This window comes from Hyperoodon ampullatus, assembly GCF_949752795.1.
Source record: "Hyperoodon ampullatus genome assembly, chromosome: 4".
In the NCBI taxonomy this organism is placed as follows: domain Eukaryota; kingdom Metazoa; phylum Chordata; class Mammalia; order Artiodactyla; family Ziphiidae; genus Hyperoodon; species Hyperoodon ampullatus.
The window spans coordinates 46985857-47012461 of NC_136917.1; the positions used below are offsets into that span (position 1 = coordinate 46985857).

Consider the following 26605-nt stretch of genomic DNA (forward strand, 5'->3'; position numbering starts at 1 on the left):
CGCCTCCTTAAATTTTGCCAGGAGCCTCATTCAACTCACCCTGGTTCGTGGGGATACTTAAATAAAGCAGAAGAGTTTGTGGAGGGAAGGCTATGGAGAAGAACACACTGGAAACAATGATAAGGAATACGAGACATCCCTAGAGAATCAGACTTCCCTAGGGGCAGGGGAAGAACAGTTGGAATCTCAAGGTTCCTTTCAGCTCCAAAGATCCAAGATTTTATCTTACTGCAGAAAGAATCATGTTCAAATGCTTCTTACCTAGATAACGGTTCCTTAAAAGAGGCAGATAGAGCTGTAGGAGGTGTGACAGGAAGGGAGAAGAGTGTCTTGTTCCATAAGACCTTGGGGAGAAGTGGGCTCAGGGCATGCCAACTGTGACATTCTACTCCCAGGGGTGCTTAGCAGATCATGAAGTGAGACTAATAAAATGTCAAGCACTCCCGGGCCAGCCTAAGCCCCTTACTGCAATCAAATAAAATCAGAATTGCACAGCTGGCCAGGGGAAGCCAGCTGTTGACCTGAGGATGCAACCCAGGCAAAGCTGACGGTGACCAGCAAGGCCCAAGCCCCTGGTGTCAGAGCCATGGACAGGAAACTGGTTCAGCCCATAAGGCCAGAGAGTGCCAGCCTCACTCAGCCCCACTCCTTCCCAGGAGTCTAGGACACCCAGCCCTCCCACCATCTCTCCATTCCTTTCCAAGGACAGCCTACAGGCAGAAGAAAGCTTTCTCCCCCAAAATACACAACGTGGACATTGACAAATGTCAGGTCTTTCCAAAAGTGCACAGAGGCAAAAATTCATAAAACTCAGAAAAATTCTGATTCCTGTCCCCACCTGCCCCCAAATACTGCCTTCCTCCTCTGAAGCACTACGGCACTCCAATTATGCCCCTAGGCTAGGTGGCAACCTCTTATAATTGTTTATATGTACCTAGCCTAGTCTATCTGCTGAACTATAAACAACAAGAGGACAAAAGCTATTCATCAACAAATGATCATTGGGAATTCCCTGGCGGTCCAGTGGTTAGGACTCCGCGCTTTCACTGCGGAGGGCCTGGGTTCAGTCCCTGGTGGGGGAACTAAAATGCCACAAGCCTCACTGCACGGCCAAGAAAAAAAAGAAGATATGATCATTGATTGCTACTACCTGCCAGGCACTGAATGAGACAGACACAAACCCAGTCCACATGGAGGGCCTCGTCTGTGGGCAGTGACATATTGATCTGCCTCTCCTCCACAGTGCCTTATTCAGATAGTGGGTGTGTAACAAATTAAAAGGATGAGAGGACTGTAGAGCAAGAGGACCCCTGGAGATCAGAGGATCCCCCCACTCCACAATCTAGTCCCTTGACAGAGACTGATAATCCATCCTGCTACCCTTCCCAGCTGGGTCAGGCCCCAGAACCGATCTCTGAGCAATCACTCAAAGCAAAACTGTTTACCATGCCTGATCTAATCCCAAACTTCCATTTCACAGATGAAGAAACTGGGAACCATCTAAGAAAAGAAAAAGAATTAGCCCATGACCAGAGAGAAAGTTAGATACAGAGCCGAGACTATATCCCGGTTTCCCAGCCCAACGTTCATGTTTTTCCCTCTATTCCACAGTGAAATTGTGTCTTAAGTAAATGCTCATGGAAGAATAGACCTTCAAACAACATCCAACTAGTTGACTTGGTATAATATTTTCTGCACGTAATAAATACCAGCTCATTAGATTACCTCCCTGCCAAGGCAAAGGGGATGTTCTGGCCCAAGTCAGAGGACACATTGCCTGGAAACCAAGTTGGACACCCACCATTTGGAGGTGTCTTTGCAGAGTGCATTTCCCAAGCTTGGCCAGGCCACAAGTCAATTTAACCAGAGAACAGCTGAGAAATCCAGATGGATTATTCTTCCTGTAAAGGCACTGAGGAGGCACAATCTTCATTAACTTTCAGACGCACCATAAGGACATAGAACAGGGGGTCAAACCCTGGCTACTCCCAACCTTGCAGACTCAGTGTTCCATCCTCATCTCTCATCTTTGTCCTTTCTCTCTCTCTCCTTCACTCCCCCTTCACTTCCTCACACGCACACTAAAGTTCTCTTAATTCTCCAAGTCCTCACTCACCTCTAGACTTTACACATGCTGTTCCTTCTACTCAAAACACTCTCCTTGGGCTTCCCTGGTGGCGCAGTGGTTGAGAGTCCACCTACCGATGCAGGGGGCACGGGTTCGTGCCCCGGTCCGGGAAGATCCCACATGCCGTGGAGCGGCTGGGCCCGTGAGCCATGGCCGCTGAGCCTGCGCGTCCGGAGCCTGTGCTCCGCAACGGGAGAGGCCACAACAGTGAGAGGCCCGCGTACAGCAAAAAAAAAAAAAAAAAAAAACACCACTCCCCTTCCCTATTTCTTCCAGGCCAATTCCATACCCAACCTTCAAGTTTTACTGTAAAAGCCACTTTCTCCACAAAGCTTCTTGGAGACCACCCCACTCCCGCCAAGTGCAGTTGGGTGCCCGTCCTCTGTGCTCACAGACTTCCTTGGTTATAGTACTGACCACACCTCAGACACCTCCACCTGCCTCTTCCTCTCTCCTTCCCACCTCCCTTCTCTTCTCACTCTGCACCCCCAACTCCCTCCCCCAGCCCTATGCATCCCTCCCTTGGCTATCCTCAACCTCGGAGTCCCTCTTCTGCCCCTCACTTCGTCCTTCCTCCCTTGTTCCCAGCCCTGACCTCCTGACTTCTCTGCCCATGGTGAACTCAGGAGATGGAGTCTGCTGGGGGGACCCCCACTGCTAACCCAGCGTGGTCCTCGGGTGCGTGGTGCCATGAAGGGTCTAACTGAAACTGTTTCTCCCCAGCCTGACTGCCAACCCCAGCTCATTTGAAATTCAGATTGACAGCTGCATATTGATTCCCTATTTCCAAACGATGCTGCAACTAGAGAATGAGAATCTGAGCATTGATCTGGCCGGTCTTCCAGCAAATCCCTGAGAAATGAGCTGTTCCACTGGAGAGAAATGTGGAGACTACGTGGGGAGAAAGCAAGGCACGAACACAAGCATACTCCCCCAAAGGGGTCCAGACAAATTCAGGTCCCAAGACCAGATGCATAAAGAAGAAAAAAAACAAGAGAGGGAATATTAACGGTTACTAGAATGATGGTTTAGAGCCAGAAGGACTCTCAGAGATTATTCTAATCCCCTCATTTCATAGCTTGGGAAACTGAAAGCTGAAAAGGGAAGTCATTCACCAAAGGTCTCGAAGCTCCCACTCAACTTTGTCACCTTGCCTCCAGTGCCACTGTGGAACCGGCCCCTGGACTTTTCCACAGTCTCTGTCATTAGGAGTGAAAGCTTATGGTCCTTTAAGTGCCAAAGTCTCCTAGTGTGACAAATGCCCCCACTAAAATGCGATAGACAGTTCAAGGCTCTGTCCAGTCAGTGCAGCCATCACCATAAGCCCTCTCAGCGAGGGACAGAATGCTTGGTCCCGGGAGACCTTACGGTCCTTCTGAAAATGACTAGTAATCAAATCTGTCTAAACCAAGTCTGATTCACCACATGACATTTCAGTAATCCCTGAAACAATTTGCATCATTTCCAAATACTTTTATAGGGTCAGCAAATCCTAACAATCACGCGTTTCTTTTCTCGGACTCATTCCCAGCTTCTGTGTCCAGTACCTTACTGTGTATAAGCAAAGTCTTCAGCTCACCAGAGGCAGTGGCTCCAAATGAGCATGAAGGGCCCCTGGATGCATATTTTCTCTGCACAAAGGCGCAAAGCACAAATTTACTTGAGAGGGCCCTAGAAATAATTCTGTGCAAAATGTGCTGTCTAAATATAGCCAGAAATGTACAATGATCATCAAGTGGAAAGGCATGGCTATTTTGACATTCAAATGAAGGATTTATCTGAAAAAGAACTAGAGAAATTTTGGACTAGGGCAGTAAGGGATGGGGGGATGATTTTAGGTCATTCAACATATAATAACATAGAATGATTATTTCAGTCCTTCTCATTATCTCAGGAAGAAAAGTCTCAGTTAGGTGTTACTATGCTCTAACACCTTTCCTACACTAGCTGATCTTCCTTTGGAACTGAGGGGAGGCCTCAGGCTCGGGACTTCAGCCAGAAACAGTATATAACTAGGATTTTTAAACACTTCTCTTTCTGTGTGGTTTTCACTGTACTCACTGTTTTGGCTGTCCTCTATTATGGCAAGTAATACCGGTTTTTCTTTGTAAAGAGTGAAGTAAGTTTCTTTTTTTTTAAAGAAGTGAGATAATTCAATGAAAACTTTTAAGTGACTAACAGTAGAAGTGGTACAGAAACAGGGCGAAAATTGTGAACGTGATATCCAAGAAACCACTGGTCCACGTTACATGGGAGAGGCTAGACTAAAGAATCTCAAAATTTCCAAGAATTCTGCTGTGAATCACCTGACAAAACAGAGCACCATTCGACAAGTCACAACTACTTCTCCCCCATTTTTAAACATGGGAAATTCAGAGTTGTGTATGCCAGGATTGCCGGCAGTCAGATACGTGTTTTGATTTTCTTGGATAACAATATGACGAGCTTCACAAACAAGTAGTAATAATAGCTACTATCATGATCTATACCCTTCACAGGTTATAAAAGTTTTTCCTATACATTGTAGCATTTGGATGAGGCAGGACATGAAAATTTGAGTTCTAATCCTTTCATTAAAGTGCTGTGTGACCTGAGGCCAGTTACTTAACCTCTCGGAGTCTCCATTCCCACCAATTCAGCTCCCCATGCAAGGGTTGTTAGTGAGGCAAAGGCCAGGTGACCAGACTGTAAACACCTTGCTGCAGATGTGTGAGCTAGAATAACCAGAGGACGTTTCAGATTTGTGGAGTATTCAGATATTAAATGGCATATTTTGCTAATAGCAAATGGCAGCAGTTAATTTGGGGTGAATTCATTCTCTCACTGTTCTGCCTAATGGGATTCAGGCTTATTAAAGAGGCCTAAGGGCCAGAGATGGCTGTGCTGTAGTAATTGCTGGGAGGGAGTACCACGTTCCCAAATCTTATTATCTGAGAGGAGGGGCTTAGAGAGAACAGGAGCTTATGAAAGCTTCATAACTGCCACTCCTAGAGTGGTTTGAGAAGTGAATCATAGCAGCAGCAAAGTCATAAATCACCAGGTGCATGCCTGTGGTCCCCTTTGCCACACCAGAGCCACACAGCGGCCACGGGTGTGGTGCTGAATGGAGAAAAGGCTGGGACTGTGGTACCAACTGTGGGCCATGGAAGGCATCTGGCAGGACTTCCCCGTCATGTGGGGACTATGGTGCAGCTGAAAGCAGCAGTGAGACCAGAAGAACCTCCAGCCTGAATCTCAACTGCTACACACACACACACACACACACACACACACACACACACAGTGAACCATCCTTGGCGTTTGTTACCTGTGCTATCTCAGTTACTAATTGTGCAAAACTTCTTTGACATATCAGGCAACTAAAGTTCAGAGAGGTTAGGTAATTTTCCCATGGTCACACAGCTAGTAAATGACTGGGACAGGATTGATTCCAAATCACCTGTTCTTTCCACTCTTTTTGAAGTATTCTCCATTACATGTGACAGTACGTTTCAGTAACACACATGTAACATACCCACCGCATACATACAGCCATGAAAGCATTTGACACTTTCACACCCTATACCCCATGTCCACATACATGCCACATGTACACACAAAAATGCCCACACTAAATACCACGCTTAACAACACATTTTGACAGGAACACAGGTCTTCACATTTTTGCATATCTGAATCTCTGTAACACAATCCACTGTACCTCCACAGATGCCCCCATGCATGCTCTAGTCCCCACACACATCCATACACATCCATCCATTTATTCACATAACATGCATACACATCACACCTAGAAACCTACCCACATCACACAAACTCACAAATATCCATATTCACACCTACAAGAACAGGATAATGCATTTGTCCCTCACTCTGTTCATCAAAACAAGCCCTTCAGGATATAAATAAAGAATGGTCAGATTACTAAGCATGAGTGTCTCAATCATCCTGGAATACCTCTGAACCTTCAGAGGAATAACAGATTATTTTCACTATTTTTCATTAGTGGGTATAATGGTCTAATTATTTTAAAATTGTTAGTCCATGTATATATATTTATGAATACTTCTACTAACCAGGACATTTGATTAATTAAAGTAGCCTATTATTCATTCGTTCATTCACTGTGCAATTACTGAGCACGTTATGTGGGAGCCACACTGTGGCAGACACAGTAGGAGATTAAATAAACAAACGATAAATACAACCACCACGATTGCTGGTCTTGGAACACAAACACAAGTAACTACCTGACAAGGTAGCATGGCCATGACATGTGAAAGACAGGAAAGGCCCCCATGAGTGAGGGGACACGAGAGGAGAGGGGACACAGAGACTAGACGGCTCTGAAGCGTCTAGTCCTAGAGAATGGGAAGACGACGTCGGTGCCACCTGGGCATCTGTGGTCTGGAGAAACAAGTTTGGGAAGGAAGCTGCCGCATTTGGTTTGGAATGAACTTGAAGCCTGGCAGGACATCGAGATGGACACGCCCCCCCCCAGGCATTTGCAAATGAAGAAAGGGGGCTTAAGGGAGAGGCCAGGGTAGAGAGAGAGAGATTTGAGAGCCACCCATTAGAGGGGATCACTTAAACAGTTACAACTCTGAGATCAGAAAAGGAACCGAGGCAAAGAACAAGACAGGCAGTACAAACCCTTGGGGGACACGACGTCCTGCTTGGCTAGGTGACAGAAGCTCTCATTTTATGCGACACACACAGGCATCTCTATACATGCACTTCCTCCAACGTACCAGCCCTACAGCACGCACAGCGGGGCTGCACTAGCTTCCAGCTATCTCCTGGGTATAATTTCAAGACAGGGAAGCTCAGCTGCCCAAAGCAACAGAAATAATTGATCCTCAACCCTTAAACTTCCAGTCTTGACGGTTCTAAGAACCTGCATGCCTCTGAGAGTGTAGCAGGGGAAGGGCCGCTGTTCTTAGATATCAATAATTCTTAACTGTGGCACGAATGAAGACCTAAAACTACTTTATTGGGGGGGAGGGGTGACAGAAACAATGTGTAGCATCCCCAGCAGTCAGATTTCAAATCCCCCAACTCTTGATACACTGAAGCAAGCTGCCACTGATTGACTCTGGGACCTATGTCAGTTCCTTCACTAGCTGTGCCTCAGTTTTCCCAACTGAGCATTTTTTAAAGTATATGAGATAGTCCCATAAGTACAGGATCTAGGCTTGTTGTAGGTTCTGAGAAGACCCGAGGTAAAGACGCTTGATTCAATTTGTGTTCCCAAATGCATTTGACTTTGGCATCTTTTTTTAGAAAATTAATAACTGATTCTGAAGAGAAACTTTGGGGAAAGGCTGGACTATTTGATCTCTAACATTCTTTCTGGCTGCACTGTTCCACGGACCTATGAAAGTGCAGGCACCCAAAGCACAGGGCTGGGCCTAGTGGGAGGTTAACCCTTCAATCTCCTCTCCCAGGGAAACCAGCAGCCAACTGTGATTGCCCTAAACCTTAGAGATACAGCCTTAAAAGAGTCAGCAGCTTCTCAGCATCAATCAGACACTCGGCTGCCTGCCAGGATCCCATGCTGGCTAATACTTAGGCTGGGTAAACAAGGTAGTGTGGGCCTTACCTCATTAAGGACTCCTATTACCTATTTCTCTAGTGGCTCTTACCGCTGGGTAAGCGATAGGGGCTGAGCAAGACTGGGATCTGATCACAGTGTGAGAAAGGGCTGTCATTAACCCTCCGCTTTCTCTCTCCTTTCTTAGCCTTGCTGCTTCTAAGGAGGCTGAAGCTGCCCGTTCCGCATCCAAGTCTATGTCACCCTCGGATTTCCTGGATAAGCTAATGGGGAGGACCTCTGGATACGATGCCAGGATCAGGCCCAATTTTAAAGGTAGATAAACTTGCCTTTCAGAGCCTTAGGGGTCTGCTTTCCTAGACTGTGGCAGCCAGCCGCATGGAATTATATGCGGATGATATATACAGGGTATGAATTCCATGACTCTTTCCTCTACCAGAGGCAGATACTGTTAGTCAATTCACCAAGACCAAACAAAGGCTCGGAGAGTCCAACTCAACAGTATCTCTGGCTACCAGAGTCAGTACGTGAATTAAACCTACTTGCTAGCTCCGGTATAATGGACAAGAGATTAATGTGGAATGTGGAAAAATGGGTTCAAGTTTTGCTTCAGGCACAAAATTACTCTCTGAGCTTAGATAAGCCTCTTGCTTTCGCTGGGCCTCAGTCTCCTCTTCTCTGCAGGCATGGAGTTGACTGTCTCTGTGGTGTTTAAACTATGCTTCATGGAGTTCTGGGGCTTTCACCCTGTGTCCCAAAAGGGAGAAACAGAGGACAGGATGAGCAAGCCTACCCTTGCTTCTCCCCCAAGCAGCTGCACTTTTATTCGTCTTACATGAGAAGCTTCCAACTACCATTCATCCACTGAAAGCTTCCCCTGGATTAACAAATAATTTTGGAACTCTCTTGCCTAATCAGAGTCTCAATTTCAAATGCCTAATAAGGCAATAGGGAGAGACTATGGAGAAATAGAGGAGCAGTCCCCTTGAAAGTGGGCGGCCCCTCCTTAGACCCAGCACGTAGTTACCCTACAGGAATGTGGGTCCCATGCTGCCAGACCATCCAAAAGTCCAACGAGAGCCAGAAATCAAGATTTACGTGAAACTTCTTGAATCCTAAAACATGTAAATTCAAACAAAACACGTTTGGGAGCCAGATATGCCCTGTGGGTAGCCAATTTACAAACCATAACTGAAGTGATTTGAGAAGCTTCTTTCAGCTCACAATCCTATGAGATCTTAATGTCTTACATCAAGAGTGGACCAGTTCCCTTTGTCCACTGATGCCTTAGGAGGCTCTAACCATCTCTAACTGCTGGGCAGGTTTTCTGCAGGCACAGTCTTAAGGACCTCCTTGGGAGTCTGTGACCCTGACCTTCCTCCCAGCACCTCTGCAAAAATCTTATTTCAAAGACCCACAGCCAACCTCCTAATCAATTCTTGATTCCAGATGCCCTTCCTCACTGCTCCTTTTGGCTCAAGTCCAAGACCAAACAAGGGATGCGACAGCTGGTAACGGCTTCCTAATATCTGCTCACTCAGTCCCCCACCCTCTAAGTCCCCTTCTCAGAGCGCTCTGCAAACAGAAAACAGTCTGGGAAATGCACTGAGGTTTGTTTGGGGGCCGACCTCCCACCCCTGTTTACCTCAAGGTGCCTTGCTCCTGAGGCCGTTATTCTCCAGGATCGTTAGCATAACCTTTCTTCCCTCAAGGGCAGATAAGTCGGCACCCAAGCCCTTCACCAGGGTCACAATCTCAAACACCCCAAACACCCAGAGGGGACTGGCAGATATGGTACATGATTGAAGCAGGTTGGGGATAAGCAGAGAAAACCAGAAAGCACAGGCTCCTCTAAGGGCTGCCAGGTAGGAATGCAGGCCCTGGGCAGCGGACATTCCAAGATAAGACTTAAGTCTGGGGGTTTATGTGAAATCTTCCAAGTTCGCAGCTAAATCACATCTTTGAAACACCACTGGCCAAATGAGACACACCAGAGAACTGACCACCAGGTTGCCTCTGCAGCAGTTTTCAGGAATTCCATCCCACTGCGCCCCCTGGTGGGCTCTCTTGGAACTCCAGCCTGAGTGGAAGTGCCTTGGTCTTGCTCGTTTGCTGAACGTGGGTGCATCCAGGGTTCATGTGTTAGTTATCCTTTGTGCATACCACTGTATTTGGCACAGAGAAGGCCCTCAATAAGCCTGTCATAAATGAATGAATGAACGAATGACCCCACAAATATGCTAAGTAGAGCTATTAAGTGACTTTCCCAAGTCACACTGCCAAGACTGGGGACGTTAACCCAGCTAGCTGCTCCGACTCAATTCTCTGTCTAATGCTACTGATTTATTTATTTGCTTATTTCCTGATTCGTTTATTTATTTACTTACTTACTTAGCAGTGAACATGTTTAAGAAATAAAATTTCACCCAGACTGTAAGACCGTTGAATCGGGGTCCTTCCCCTCCTCGCTTTGAAAACCTTATTCCAAGCACTTGGGCCCAAAATATACAGGACTAGATCATCTCTTAGGCCTCTCGCAACCCTGCACTATCTCTAACCCCTACAATCCCCTCGACGATGTGGGCTTTGAGCAACAAGTGCAGCTTCTTGGAACCTCACCCCAGGAGACAGGGAGCAAGATTTCTCTACTCTCCCTGTGGTGAGGGCAGAGACACTGGTTGCAGGGGATCCCCTGCCCCTGAGCCCCATGGCCTCTTTCATGCTTCCACCCAGGCACACATGAGATTCCCAAAAGCCCCCCGCAAACTACAGAGCTCCTGAAAAGGCCAGGCCAAGTAGGCCCCGTGACCCCAACACAACAGGAAGAGGCCTGCCTGCTTTGAAAACTCCACAGCGTGATTAATCACACAGCAGGTTCCTTCAAGCACAGGAAGTTGTGCCTGCTCCTGACTCTCTAGATAGAAGGAGGAGATATGGGGACATATGTATATGTATAACTGATTCACTTTGTTATACAGCAGAAACTAACACACCATTGTAAAGCAATTATACTCCAATAAAGATGTTAAAAAAAAAGAAAAATCAAAGCTAATGCATAAAAGGCACGATGAGCAAAATATCAAAATGTTCAATGAAGATGAGATCCAACCCTGAAAAAAAAAAAAAAAAAAGATAGGGGGTCCGGGGAGAGCAGCCTCCGTCTGCAGAACATAGTGGCAATGCAACTCATAATACTGAAGTAAAGAGCTCGAAAATTGGATTCTAACCCTCCTGCTACTTACCTGATATCTATGACCCAGAGTAAATCACTTGACACATCTGGGCCTCTGTCTCTGCATCTGTACAATGGTCCAGTAGGACCAGGCCCTGTCAGCTTCGGTATTCTGTATCTTCGCAAAGACTTTGCATATCACAATGGCTCCCAGGATCAGGGGCACAGCCCAATGCAAACATATACACAAAAGCAAAGTTAAACTTTAATATTTAATGAAATATATATATTATGCTGCTGCCAAAGGCAGCCAGATTGTAATTTTCTTGAGGATAATTTAATTTCAGATTTATTTCAATGAACCACACCTCCCCATGGGATCATTTTTGGCTGGCATCCTCTCGCACACATAAATCAGGATCTAATTTATATGGGAGTCACAGCACCAGACACTTGCAGGGCCTGGGTGGGAACTCTGTGCACGTCATTTCAAGGCACAGGCAGTAACTCTTTGGGGCATCTTAATGGTATGAAGCCAAATGAAAAGAAAAACCTGGATCTGAGTCTAAATGAGGGGAAGAAAGCCCTAGTGGGCCTTTGTTTGGGTGAAAGTGACCAAGGAGCCAGATTCCCGTTCAGCATAAGGACAAAGTTTTTAGCAAGCAGAGCCATCCAACTATGGAAAGGGCTGCTGGAGACGAAATGAGTCCCCCACTGCTGGAGGTGATCAAGCGCTAAGCCTTGCATGGATAGCAGTGGTTCCTAAACCTGGCTCTGCATGAGGATCACCCAGGTCACTCATTAAACAATAAACTCTGGGCTAATCCTCACAGGTTTGGGTTCACTGGGTCTGGGGCTGGGCCCAGGAATCTGTAGTTTAACAAGTTTCCCAGATGATGCTACGGCAGACAATCCCATCTGCGCCTCAGTTTGGGAAGCAATAGATTAGGTGACTTTTAAGAGACCTTCCAACGCACTGAGTGACCACCTAGAGGGGTGGGATAGGGAGGGTGGGAGGGAGGGTGACGCAAGAGGGAAGAGATATGGGGATATATGTATATGTATAACTGATTCAGTTCGTTATAAAGCAGAAACTAACACACCATTGTAAAGCAATTATACTCCAATAAAGATGTTAAAAAAAAAAAAAAAAAAAGAAAAAGAGAGAGACCTTCCAGCCCTGAAGTTCTATACAGTAACATCATAATTCAAATGGGTAGCTTCCATAAGGGAATTGCAACCCCATGGAGCTGAGAATGACTGCCCAGATCAAGATCTACTCTACCAAATTGATGGGGAAATTGCAACCCAGAAAAGGGAAGGGGTGTGTCTCAGGGCAAAGAGTCAGGGAGAGCTTGGGGCTATGTCTAAAACCCAGGAATCCTGGCAATCCCTTGGAAGGAAAACCTGGATTCTCACAGCAGGATTCTCTTTCTATACACCAGGATTTCTGAAAAGAAGGAAGTCTTGGCTGAGTTTAGGTGAAATGCTTGGGCAACTTTTTCAAGAGGGACAGAGAGAAGTGGGTATCAGAAAACTTGAGTTTGAGTCCTGGCTCCACCACTTGCTGGGTAAATAAGCCCAGGTGAGTTACTAAAATTTTCTGTGCTCCACTTACGAAGCTGGGACAGTAACTTTGCCCTGCCAACCTCAGGACCTCATGGGGATCAACAAGAAAGTGGACCTGAAAAAATTCACAAATGGCATGTCACAATCTTCAAGTGAAGGATTATGACCTATTATCCAAGTCCTACCCACCTTCAAGGTCAGCTCAAGGTCATCACCTTCATGAGGTCTTCCCTAATGCCTCACTCTTTAGAACCTCTTTCCTACCTGGACTCCTACTGCTTCTATGACCCTTACCCACGGTCTCACATTCCTCCCTGGTTATTTTATGCCGGCTGTCTTATCAGCACATGTGGAGGCCCAGTGCTTAAAATCCTGGATTCTGCCACTCTGTGACCTTGAGTATGCCCCTTCCTTTCTCTGAACCTCTTTCAAAAAGTATAGCCATTAAGACCACTAGCTTTGGAATTAGATCAATCTGCGCTCAAGCTTGACCATTTACTAGCTGTGTAGCCGTGGGCAAATAACCTCTCTGTGCCTCTGTTTCCTCATCTGTAAAATGGAGGGAATAACCATGTCTTCTCATGGAGTTGTTGAGAGGACAGAATGAGATAATGTTAGTAATACTCTCAGCACAACAGCAAAACCTGCTCAGTAAATGGTAGCTGCTGTAATTAATAGTATAAAATGAAGAGACTGGGCTTCCCTGGTGGCGCAGTGGTTGAGAGTCCGCCTGCCGATGCAGGGGACATGGGTTTGTGCCCCAGTCCGGGAGGATCCCATATGCCGCGGAGCAGCTGGGCCCGTGAGCCATGGCCGCTGAGCCTGCGCATCCGGAGCCTGTGCTCCGCAACAGAAGAGGCCACAACAGTGAGAGGCCCGCGTACCACCAAAAAAAAAAAAAGAAGAGACTGGGCTTCAGTTGGACAGAGGTCCCTCTAGCAATGTGATTCCAAAGAGCAAATATTCCTCCACTTCCTTCCTGCCCTTGCAGTAGCTTGCCTGGAAAGTATTTAACAAAGACTTATGGACTTCCTTTGAGGTTCCCTCTGGATACCTCAGCTGTTAATTCCCATCAATGCCTTTTCAGACAATCATTCTTAGTTCATAAGTTCAAGGCAAGGAACTTGCTGTTCCTTGCGATTCCCATGATGGCCTCCAAATGTTGTAGCTGTAACCTTGCAGCCACAAATTAGAAGGCAGCCGATGGGGTTTGGGGAAGGGATTTCAACCATATGGCAGGATGATGAATTATCCTTTTAATGAAAGTACATCCCGGCTCAGCCTCTGGTGTTCTATACCTGGTGCTCACTTGGGGACCAGGGAATCTGGCATAGCAATGTGGCTGGGAGTCCCCGCTGCTCGGGGGTGGGGTACAGGGCAAGCAAGGGTCTCCTCCACCAAGGGGGATCCATCCCTGAAGTCAAAATCCCACAAACTGATCCTATCCTGGAGATTTCTTCTTGGCCTTGGAACTAAGCAGGAATCTCTCTTGATTGGCAGGTCCCCCGGTGAACGTGAGCTGCAACATTTTCATCAACAGCTTCGGTTCCATTGCTGAGACAACTATGGTGAGTGAGTCAAAACACAAGCTGCTATTTCCTGCTCGGGATATCTCTCTCCCTGAAATATCTACCCTCTGCACTGGTCTTCCCCAAGGAGGTGGAAAATCTGGTGTTTTTTCAGGTCTTCAGTGGTATACTATGGGATTTGGACATTTTTACTGTCCTAGTCAATGTTTTGGGTGAAGACATACATCTGAAAATGGCCAAAGAGCTAGCAGGGCTAGCACATGCTAAACACTCAGGATTACAAAAGCAAAATTCTATCAACAGGTGAAAGTTTTAGATTAAAGCAAATGTAAAGACCTGCTTTTAAGTTTAAAATTCAACTGCGGAATAGCAGAAGACTGGTTACAGAAGCTAAAATGGGTATATTGAGTCTTCTCTCTACTTTTGTATGTATTTTAAATTCCCATAGTAAAAAGTTTAAAGTAAATCAGTTACTCTAGAAAAAAAGACTAGAAGGAAAAATAGCAAAATGTTAACAGCAATTATCCCTGGATCGTAGATTTATGCATGATTTCATATCCTTCAGTATTTCTATATTTTTCTAATCTCTACAAAGAGTAAATCTTACATTAGTAATTATAAATAAATGTAATGCTACTTTCAATTTTTTTTTTCTCAATCCTTGAAAACAAAAAATCAATTATACTTGTTTTGAAGGGAGCAATCTAGCTTGTGAGAAAATAATTAAGGCAGTTTCAATCATCTCTTTATGAGCAGAGGCAGAAGCAGCCAGTCAATCACCAAGCCCTGTAGATGTTACTGCCTTGAAATCCTCTAAACCATCCATTCCCCTATGTCTGCCTGACCCTAGTCCAGCTCAGGCTTCCATGGTGCCTGGCCCACATTACTGCAAAGCATCCCAAGACTTGCATCTTGCCCACCTCCAATCCATTCTTCCTCACACCGTGGTCTTTCTAAGATACAAACCTAACTACGCCAGTCCCCTGCATTAACGTCTCCCTGTGGACCCCCCTCCCCTTCAGCATTAAGCTTAGAAGGCCCCTCTGATTCTGCTCGGCTGCATCTCTTCCCTCTTGCTTCCCATTCTGGATAAATGGAATTGTCTGGCGTTCTCCACACGGGCCGTGCTCACCCTCTGGTTTTCAGCCTTCTCTTGATGCTGCTGAGGCCTCTGCCCAGAGCACCCACTCCAGCCTCCTTTCCATTGCCAACCTCCAGGCTCCCTTAACTCTCTGCTTAGAATGACCTCCACATGGGGACATATAGTTTTCAAGGGCAGGAGCCCTCTGTGTCACCCTTTGCCTGGCAAAGCAATAAAGCTATTCTTTAAAAAAAAAAAAAGAGAATGACCTCCACAGGAAGCCTTCACACTCTAACACGTGTGTACACGTGTGTGAGTTCATGTGTACGCTTGACCTAAGCCTGCGATGGGTCCCTTCTACCCATTCTTGTGACACGTACTACAATTCACATAACAGCACTGACCACCTTCATTTACACTCTCACAGTCTGCTCATGTGTCCCTCCTCTCACTATAATGTCAGTTCTCTGGGGGCCAGAATCTTGTCTCATTTCCTGTGGTAACCTCGGCAGCTGGCACAGTGATCTAATAACAGGTCTCAGTCATCTTCTAAAATAAATAAGCCAAATCAGATATATTGTCTGTTGATTCAAACCATTATTTGGTCCTAAACATTTATGGAGATTAGATCTAACCTTCTAGTCCCAGACTGGCAAAAATCACTGAGCTCTGTATGTTATGGGGCAAATGGTCCAAAATCTATGCTCCTGCAGAGAGGTCTGTCTTAATATGGTCAAGAGACCCTGCCCACATCCAAAGGAAAAGCAATCAATTCCCTAAAACTCATAGGCCTTTTATCTCCATATGGAGATGGTCCCACCTGTCGACTAAGAACCAGCATGGCTGCTTTTCACTGGGCCTCCAGGTTCGAAAGCCAAATCTTTCCACTCTGTGAATGGATATCTTATTAGAGCTTCTAATGAACTTCTCTGCTTTTCTTCTTCTCCCTCCCAAATCAGAAGTGCATTCACATCTGCATTATTCATAGTCCCTGTGCGGTGACTGTTGACACTTCCTCTCTTCTTCTGAAATGGTAAAGAGTTATCAAACCAAGTCAGGGGCCACCCGGTTATGTTAAGAACTTGGTTATCTGAGGACAGGTGTACGTATCTGCACTCCAACACCACCCCCACCTTTTTCCCTGTAATTGTCACACAGAGATCTATTTCCTTGTTACAGATTACTAAAGGCGTAGGGGTTTGCCCTTATTTTGTGTGGTGGTTAAAAGCCGAGACTCTGAAGTGACATAGACCTGGGTTCACTCACTATATGTAAGAAGCTGATTTGGTTCGTATCTTTAAGCCTCAGCTTCGTTGTATGTAAAATCCCAGGGGTGATTAACATCATACTACTTCACCAAGTTGTTTTTTTTTTTTACCTCCTCAAGTTATTATGGATGGAAATTATGTGCATGGAAGTGTTTATCACAGTAAATGCTTTGTTAAGTGCTCTAAATGTTTTCGATGATGATGATGATGGTGGCGATGATGGAGGCTCTGGGCACTGAAGCCCCAAAGCCACCACTGATTAGCTGTGTGATCCTGAGCAATTCCTAGACTTCTCTGAGCCTTACCCTTCTCTGGTATCTCTTGTCTACCTTTCCAGACTTCATTCCTGCTGCATACTGCTTTCTACAGAGACAGTATAGCAATTAGGACACAGTCTTCCATGCCCAGACAAAATCTGAGGCTCAGCTCTGTGGCTTTGGACAAGGTACCCTAAGTTAGCCTCCTCATCTGCAGAGCAGGGGACCAATGGCATCCACCTTGTGACCTGTTGTGAGGATTAGGAGATAAGGCACAGAAGTGCTAAGTGCAGGGTCTGACACATAGTACATACACAATGAATGTCAGTTATTATTATTAAATGCCACTAGTAATTTTCAACACATTTTCACACTCATTCTCTCACTTGATTCCTTCACCAAATACTTACTGTAATGACCACTCTACAAAGTAGACATGGCAGACACAATGTTCCCCAATTTACAGCAGAGGAAACCGAGATTTGGTGACATCACATCCCAGAACTAGTTATTGACTGGGCAGGGATTAAGATCCAATCCTTGTAACTGCCAGAACATTGAAGAGCACAGACGGGGGAAATTGAGGGACCCCAGGCCCACAAAGCACACTTAAGCAACAACCTAAGCATTATCAAAAGTGGAAATCCAACCTCAAATCATGGTAGGCTCAGCATGCCTCAGGAGAAAATAATAAGTAATGAAAATGGAGATAACCAACAAGGGGGGTGCAGAGAGATGGCCCCCTGGAGTGGAAATCAATAATGTTTAGACAGAACATGAAGGATTGGCGATGAGGTGCTTCTTTGGGAATGGTCCACAGCTGACACAGTTTTCTCCTTATTAACTAAAGTTAATCCAAAGTAGGAGTTGTCATTTTCCTGCTTCCATATTCCATAATATGTGATTTTTTTCTACTGGGTTCTTAATTATCTATATGTGTTTAATTTACATCGCAGACAATTTAGGGAAAAAAACCTAAAATCTCAGAGCTAGAAAAAACCTTAAGAAACCTAAGTCAGCCTTTACCCTACTAAGAGGGAATCTGGTGGCTAGAGAGGTGACGTCGCCTGAGCAAGGTCACACAGCATGGAACAGGTGTGACAGAAACCCAGGTCCAGTGCTCTTTGCAGTGGCCAAAGTTCCCCTTCCCCTCAGCTTCTTTCTCCCCTAAATCCCACCAACCAAACCCTCTGGACCACTTTCCCATTCAAGCCTCTTTCCTTTTTATTCAGAATATGCTTGGAGAGCAAGAGTGGACTCGTATTAATATAGTAACAAGGACAACAACCACACAGTAAATGCTACTGTATGCCAGGCAGTATGCAGAGCACTTCCACATGTTTCATCTCATTTAGACCTCACAACAACACCCATGAGGCAGGACATGTTATCCCCATTTTACAGATAAGTAAACTGAGGCTCAGAAAGGTTAGGTCACTTGCATAAGGACATGCGGCTAATCGGTAGCAGAAGTGGGAATTGAATTCAGATCTATATCACCCCAAACCCCACGTTCTCCTGAGCCAAATATAAACATTTAATTTCCGGATGTTTGGGATTACCCAGCACTTGCTTGTTTCTTTTCATCATAAAGAAGTTAGAGCTAAAGGGGAACTTCATTGAACAGACATGCCCAGGCCCCCCAGACTTTCATCCCAGGGCTCTGCCTCACCAGCCACGCAAAGAGCTGGTCGTGCACCCTGGGTCCATGGTAATATGGACATAGTCCCAATGTCAGAAACTTTCCAGGCTGTGTCTGTTCTCTAAGAGCAACAGGAGTGCAGAGCCACTCTGTAAACAGCTGGAGTCCCCAGGCCTGACTGTCTGCCTCTCAGAGCCTGGCTTTATTCACCAGAGCTGAGAGCAGAGAAGGCAGCCAGCAAAGCAATAGGGGTCTCTATCCGTTCCTGACGAGGGGAGGGCTGAGTCTGGCTGGCCTTCATCTGACCTTTCCAGCGACTCTCTTTGAGTCTATGCAGTGAGATCAAGGTAGAAGCAGGGACAGGGACGGACGAGGGAGAAGAGGGAAGGGAGTCCTGGCCTAGAGCAGCACCTTCAGCACTCTACAAGAGAAAGATCTGGAGCTAGGACCTAGAGGGAACCATCCATCTTGTCTGGACACGTGTGCTTACGAGTGCGCCTAAGTGTGTGCTCTGCAGCTTCTATACATCATGGAGCATGTGTGTGCATGTGTGTATTGTGGGACCATGTGTTTGTGCAAATGTACACATCGGCCTGTGTATATGTGTACACTAGTTTGAACAGATTTAGACAGGTAACCTCAGAGAGAGATGTATCTGACCATGTATAGGTATGAACGTAAGTATGTGTACTTCTGTGCTTATAAATGCACATGTGAATATGTGTAGTGAGGATGTGCATGTATCTGCATATATATGTAGGAGTACGTGAAAGTGCTTAAGAGTGAAAATGCATGAAGGGTATTATTTTCACATAGGTAATTGTGTGTGGATATTTGTGAAGCACATATTTAAGTATGTAGCAGCATTTGAGCCAGCAATATGTCTGTGTGAATGTGCATAAATACAAGAACATGTGAATAAGTGAAAGAATATTTAATGTGTAACAGTATGTGTGTATGAGTATGTCGATACATGTGTTCAGGTGTACATGTGAGAGTGCACACGTGGGGACATGCAGACAGCTGGAATTCATGTGGAACTAAATGTCAGCAGATGTGAGAGAGAGACAGAGTGTGTGCATGTGTGTGTGAGTGTCTGTGTGTGTGGGTCCTGACATCCTTTGGGCATGAATCTCAGCATTTCCATTATGAGGACATGTGCTCCAGCCTCTCTTGCCAAGGGCCGGGCTAGCCTGGCACAGAGACAGGCACACTGTGGCCAGGACCCCTGGCGATTGGCAATGGCCTATGCAACTACCGTCCACATGTTTCGCCTTACTTGTCGATATTAGGGGGGCAATGGACAGAGCCCTGAACCAGGAAACAAGAGACCAAGGTTTGAGCTCTAGCTCTGCCACAGTTTAATACCACTGAGACTCAGTTCCCCCTTGGCACCTGGCTCTAAGAATGGTGTGTAGGAATACACAAGAAGTGGGTATGAGAGCCCTTTATGAATGCTACAGAAATGTAAAGGATTATTAACTATTGAACCAGTCAGCCAAGGACTCCAACACATAAGCCTAAGGAAATGTCTTTCTAGTTTTTTTTTTCCTTCTGTTCCCTATTTATTCATTTATTGTTTCCACCTCCGTTTTTAAGGTCCTATACTGTACGTGCTGAATAGGCTGTAAGGATATAGACTAGTTTTACTCATATTAGGCTAGGCTTTCCTGCAGCAACAAACAACCCCTGAAATCCCAGTGTCTTAGAACAGCAAAGACTGATGTATCACTCACCTAAAGTCTGCTACAGATCTGGGGGACTCTCCAGGACTACTGTCCTCCACGTCGTAGCTGAGCCTTGCACTTCCACATCAACATGCGATTTCACATTTGCTGTGAGAGGAAAAAGGCATTAAAGGGTGGCACACTGGCAAGTAAGTGCTTTCCACCCATAAGTGACATATAGCACTTCTGCTCACATTTCACTATCCAGAGGAAGCCACATAGCCCTACCTGAAGAAAAGTAAAATCCTCCCATGTCCCCAGAAGTAAACAGGAGCCAGGTAGGTCTCTGCTTTCAAGGAGTGTATTGGAGAAGGTGGACAAGGAAACCAAAGAGAATACTGCAATATGATGAGTGAGATTACAGAGGTATGCACAGGATGCCATGAAACACAGAGAATAACAGTGACCAACAGCAATATTAGGCAATGTTTAATGAATATGTATTATGTGACAGGTGCTGTGGCAATGCTGTTGTGTGGTTTTGAGTAATTTTTCTGAAGTAGAAATCTGATCATGGTTCTTTGCATGTTAAAACCTTCCAGGAGTCTGTCATACAGAGTGAAGTAAGTCAGAAAGAGAAAAACAAATACCATATGCTAACACATATATATGGAATCTAAAAAAAAAAAAAAAGTTCTGAAGAACCTAGGGGCAGGACAGGAATAAAGACACAGATGTAGAGAATGGACTTGAGGACAAGGGGAGGGCTAAGGGTAAGCTGAGACGAAGTGAGAGAGTGGCATGGACATATATACACTACCAAATGTAAAATAGATAGCTAGTGGGAAGCAGCCGCATAGCACAGGGAGATCAGCTCGGTGGTTTGTGATCACCTAGAGGGGTGGGATACGGAGGGTGGGAGGGAGGGAGACTCAAGAGGGAGGAGATATGGGGATATATAGCTGATTCGTATAGCTGATTCACTTGTTATACAGCAGAAACTAGCACACCACTGTAAAGCAATTATACTCCAATAAAGATGTTAAAAATAAATAAATAAATAAAATAAAAACTTCCAGGAGAGAATGGCATTGTAGAATGACCCAGAGAGGAGAGGAGTTTTAAAAGCTGGTGTGTGTTCAACAGCAGTAAAAGAGGAGACAAGTCAAGTAAGAAAAGAGAATCTCATCCAATGGGTTTGGCAATGGAGGATGGGGGAGGGGAGTGTGTATGAAATTAGAGAACGCGATTCAGGGGCACGAGGAAAGCACAAGACAAAAGGAGGTGAAGACAGTGGGAAGATAATTCTTTCAAAAAGCTCTGCTATAAAGAGAAGGTGAGGTGGTGGTGGCGTCATGTGTCATTTATTGAGCACTGTCCTAAAAACCAGGCATCCGCGGTTAGCAAAGTATGGGGATCATTTCATATAACACAACAATCCCATTTTATAGATGAGGAAACTGAAGCTCAGAGAGGCTTAATTCACCCAAGCTTTTCCAGCCAATAAACACCATCACCAGTTATTATCCCCAGGCTGCCTGAATCCTGGTGCCCTGCTCTTGGCCTAGGCCACCTGCTGAGTTTGGGGCAAGAGGAGAGGCTGCAGAGCCAAGGGGATGTCAGGGTCATGGGAGGACATGACTTCATCCTGGTCTCCTGCACTCTGGTTCGGCTAACAAGTAGGATCTGTGCAATTCTATCAGAACTGGTATTGAGAGAAGCCATTGGCTATCCATCCCTGTGGATATTTGCAAATGAGACCTCAAGATCTATGAAAACAGCTACCATGTGAGGAGGTTAAATGCCCCTTATGTCCAACCATAAAAGTTAACACATTGTTTAGGAAGCAGTCACTTCTGAATGCCAGCCTACTTCTGGGATCGATTGACTAAATCGAATCAACTGATTGAATGAATTGGGATCAGTTGATTGAATGAATTGATTTTGAATCACAGAAGATAAAACTTAAATCCATCTACTTCTTTCCAACTCTGCTGCTGTCAACTCTAGTTCAACTTGGCACCATCTCTATCCTGCTTGACTGAAACAGCCTCCTAACCGGCCTCCCCGCCTCCCTTCCTCCCCTTCTCTACCGCTTCCCATAGTGCCTTTTAAACCCTAAATCACATCACAGCATTCCCCTGCTTCAAATACTGCAACAGCTGCTTAATCCTTTTACTACGCTCAGCTCCTTCTGCCCAGAAAAATCTTTGCATGAATGGTTTCCTTCTCATCCTTCAGGTCTCAGCTCAGATATTTCTTCAGAAGGTCCTTCCCTGACTAAAAATGTCCCCCCTTCCAGTCACTGTCACATCATGTTCTATTATCTTCTGAGTAATACCTAAAAAGTAAAAGTCTGCTTGTTAGTTTGTTGTTTTGTTTGCTTTTTTATTGAGAGTGGGGACCCTGTCTTTCTCAATCATCCCTATATTTCCCATGCCCAGTACTTTGCCTGAACCATAGGAGCTCAATCAATATTTGTAGAGAGAATTAACACTGGAGGTTCTCCAGTTTGAACCCCCATCTGTTGTCAGAACCTCTGCCACAAATGTTGTAGTTTCTGCTTGCACACCTCCAGTGATGGGAACCCCTGCACCTCCCCAGGCAGCCCACTTCATCTTGGGACACCTCTGACATTTCCATTTGCTCATGGCTTTCATTCTGATCCTGGGGCCACAGAGAACCAATCTTTGCACCTGAAAGCCCTTCCAATAACTGAAGACAGTCCTCTCGCTCCTTGGCCATGCCTGGCTTCCTTGGCCATTCTCCCCGGTTCTCAGTCCCTTTCCCATCCAGGGTGCTCTCCAAGTACAGCCAGCATGTCAATTTCCACCTTGAGCTGAAAGGCCAAGCTATGAACCCAGACCCTCAGGAGTGCTTAGAGCAGAGCGCACCAGGGCCATGCTCATCCTTACTCTGGGTTACTGGGCTTCAAAGCATTGTTTTTAATAGCAGCCCACCACCACAGTCCATTTTTAAGGTGAATCTTATGCAGCACTTTAACACACTGATTTTTGAAAATGGGCTGTTCTGGAGGAAGTGGAACAGAAGCCAGAAATCTCAATGCCTTGGCCTTTTCCTCAATCGGCCCCCCCAAGGTAACTCTGGGGACCTCCTCAGAACCCTAAAATGATTTCTACACACACCACCTCAAAGACATTTCAGTTTAGGGACTTCCCTGGCAATCCAGTGGTTAAGAATCTGAGCTTCCACTGACAAGGGCATGGGTTAGATCCCTGGTCAGGGAACTAGGTGCAGCCAAAAAAAAAAAAAAAAAGACATTTCAGTTTAGGTAACAAGTCACAGTGTTGACTGACACTATGCTTATGGACAGCAAAACTCTGGAACTTTTTTTAAAAGTATATGAGCAGGGCTTCCCTGGTGGCGCAGTGGTTGAGAGTCCGCCTGCCGATGCAGGGGACACGGGTTCGTGCCCCGGTCTGGGAAGATCCCACATGCCGCGGAGCGGCTGGGCCCGTGAGCCATGGCCACTGAGCCTGTGCTCCGGAGCCTGTGCTCCGCAAGGGGAGAGGCCACAACAGTGAGAGGCCCGCCTACCGCAAAAAAAAAAAAAAAAAAAAAAAAAAAAAGTATATGAGCAACAGATGAAAACAAGTTTTGTAGTAAGTCCAGTAAAAAAGAGGAGAGAGAGAGAAACAGGAATGCCCCTGCTTTGCAGTCTCCCCCTGTCCCATCTGAGTTAACCACTGCAGAAAACACTTTAGTGTATGTCTTACTGGTCTTCTTTCCTTGAATGTATCGATACATCCCTTCGTTATTACACATCTTTGTCTAAATAGGATTGTGCAATACAATTTGCTTTTTTCACTTCACCATGTCTTGGAATCTTTCCACATCACTACATATAGGTCTACCGCATTCTTAACGTTCTACACACCCTCAAATTTGGAAACATAACAATGGTTTATTATTATTACATTCAGTATGTGACAAAATGATTTTAATCAGTATTTCCAGATTTACAGCCCGCCTGTAAAATTCCACACTCTGGACATAACATCACTTCATGGTATTTAACCACTTGTCTCCTGATGGGCCTGTAGGTTTATGCAGCTTTCACTATTACAAACAAGTGCCACAATGAATAGTCTTGCACATGACTCTTTGCGTGCTTCCTTAGGATATATTACAGAAGTGGAATTACTTTATCAAAGGACCTGCACTATTTTGACAAATATTATTGCCCAACTTGCTCCCAAAGAAGCTTCAATAATTGTTCCCACAACAGCGTTTTTATCCTTGCCAACTCAAGATATTATCAAGCTTTTTAATTTTACCAAATGGGATTTTTTAAATGGTACTTCACTGTCATTTTTAATTTTCACTCCAGATTCCTAGTGAATTTGAGTATCTTTGCTTTTTTTCTTTCTTTTTTTGCACAATGGGCATTTTGAATAATATTATAAGTTTCTTCTTTTACATATACCTCCATAATCCATTTGGAGTTTAGTTTGCTGTAAAGTATTTGGTGATGGTTTGACTCTATTTTTCTCTGATTAGATAGTAATTTTCCAGCATTGTTCTTAAATAACCATTATTTCCCCACTGATTAGAAATGTTACCTTTCTCATAAACTAAATCTATATATATATATATATACACACACACACACACACACACACACATATATATACACATATCTTTTTCTAGTCTCAGTTTATTGTTCATTGCTCTATTATCTGTTTCCACTCTATTTTAATTACTATGGCTTAACACTGTATTTCTATATCTGGTAGAGAAAGTCCTCTGTTGTTCTTCTTTAATAAGGTTTTCTTGTCATTTCCAGTCCATTTTCTCTTCCATACGAACTGTAGAATCAGCTTGTTGATGCCTATAAAAATTGCCTCAGATTTTGATTGAGGTTGCATTGAATTTATAGATTCACTTGTAGAGAATTGACATCTTAACAATATTATACAAATGTGGTATGTCTCTCCATTTATATAGGTATTCCTTTATGCCTTTCAGTAAAGCTTTAGAATCATTTCGTTGTGTGTGTATGTGTGTGTGTATACAGATACACACAAGTCACACATTTCTCATTAGGTTTATTACTGAATATTGTGTGAGGTTGGTTAATATTGTGGATGAGATCCTTGTTTGTTGTTGCTTTTTCCATTACACGTTCAGTCTGCCTACACAGCTAATGCTAGGCCATTTACACTCTGGGATTTGGGAAGTCCAAGAAAAAGTCTATTAAGTGCCATCCAGTTAGACATATCTCGACACTCCACAAAGCCTTGGTAAACTGCAGACAGAGAGGAAGCCAAGGAGAGAGTCCTCACACATGCTATAGAGTCTGTTAAGAGGCAGAAAATGGGGTTATAGGCAGTCTTGGTATCGTCTGCTGGATGACTCTCTCCAATACACCACCATGGGAGGCATCACAGTCATGAATTTATGGCATCCCAGGGTTGGCTCTCCATCAGATCAGATTCAGGAAGGCTGACTAATGACAATCAAAGCCACAAAAGACTGAAGTGGGTAAATAAGACCGTCAAGTTATTTTACTTTATGATGGGGCTTTCCATTCCAATAACAGCATGCTTGTGTCCTCCATGAAAGCAGTCCCTTGCCATTCGCCGAATACCAGGGTAACAAATCAAAATTTGCTTTTGACATACCAAATTGGAGGAAAAGAAGGAAGACAGTCTTGAGGAAAATCTCATCCAAGCCAGAGAGAGGTCTAAGAAACCATCCCTCCTCACCACACAGAAACCCTCTTTTCAGACACAAAAATAGTTGGTGTTCCCCCAAGCAGTGTGACCCTATCCTTCAGATGATGCTAGACTACCAATTGCCAAATTCCTGCTCATCAAACTGCCCTTTCTTATACTATCGAATGAATGTCTCCAATATGTTTATAAAATAGTTCTCTAAACAAGACACAATAGGGACTTCCCTGGTGGTGCAGTGGTTAAGACTCCACGCTCCCAATGCAGGAGGCCTGGGTTCGATCCCTAGTCAGGGAACTAGATCCCACATGCATGCCACAACTAAGAGCTCTCACATGCCTCAACTAAGGAGGCTGCATGCTACAACTAAGGAGCCAGCCACCCACAACAAAGAAACCCATGAGCCACAACTAAGGTGCCCTCAAGCCGCAACTAAGGAGCCTGCCTGCCGCAACTAAGACCCAGGGCAACCAAAATAAATAAATAAATAATTACTTTTTTTAAAAGTTGCAAAAACCCTTAAAAAAAAGACATAATACAACAAATTTAAGGTTCCACTTAATAAATTACAAGCACAGGCCTGTTCTAAATCGAGATTACACATGGGTCATTGTGATTGATGCTGAGCCTTGCCAAATTTCTCTGCTGCATGTTCGTTAGTTTAACTCGCAGAGATCAAACTTCTTTTCCATATTTCCAAGTTCGCTAGTGGCATGTCTCACTTTTATGCCCTGTACTGCCAATACTGTCCTCTTCCCTCTTTTCAGGTTAATATCCACGCTTCAGTTTGCATCCTTTGGCAACCAGTTACAAATCCACTTCAGTTTAGCATCACAATCCAAAGTTCTCCATCTGATACTATGAGGATATGTATGAGCCAACCTGTCACATGGGCTCAGTGAGATCCCAGTATACTATGTCTACTATGTTTCTTTCACCTACCCATCTAGGAACCTGGTTTTCAAAAAAAGGAAACAGAGGGAATTCCCTGGTGGTCCAGTGGTTAGGACTCCGCACTTCCACTGCAGGGGACACGGGTTCA

The 26605-nt window shown here is 44.9% G+C and overlaps 1 protein-coding gene across 2 annotated transcripts in view; it reads left to right on the forward strand.

Moving 5' to 3' along the window:
- Window positions 1-26605, forward strand: part of GLRA1 (glycine receptor alpha 1) — a gene marked incomplete at both ends in the record, with an annotated part of 82747 nt that overhangs the window by 24157 nt on the left and 31985 nt on the right. For both annotated transcript variants that reach the window (XM_079702008.1, XM_079702009.1), the window contains 2 exons: window positions 7870-7997; window positions 13924-13991. In XM_079702008.1, coding sequence (XP_079558134.1) covers window positions 7870-7997; window positions 13924-13991 — 196 coding nt within the window. The remainder of the gene's footprint in view (window positions 1-7869; window positions 7998-13923; window positions 13992-26605) is intronic.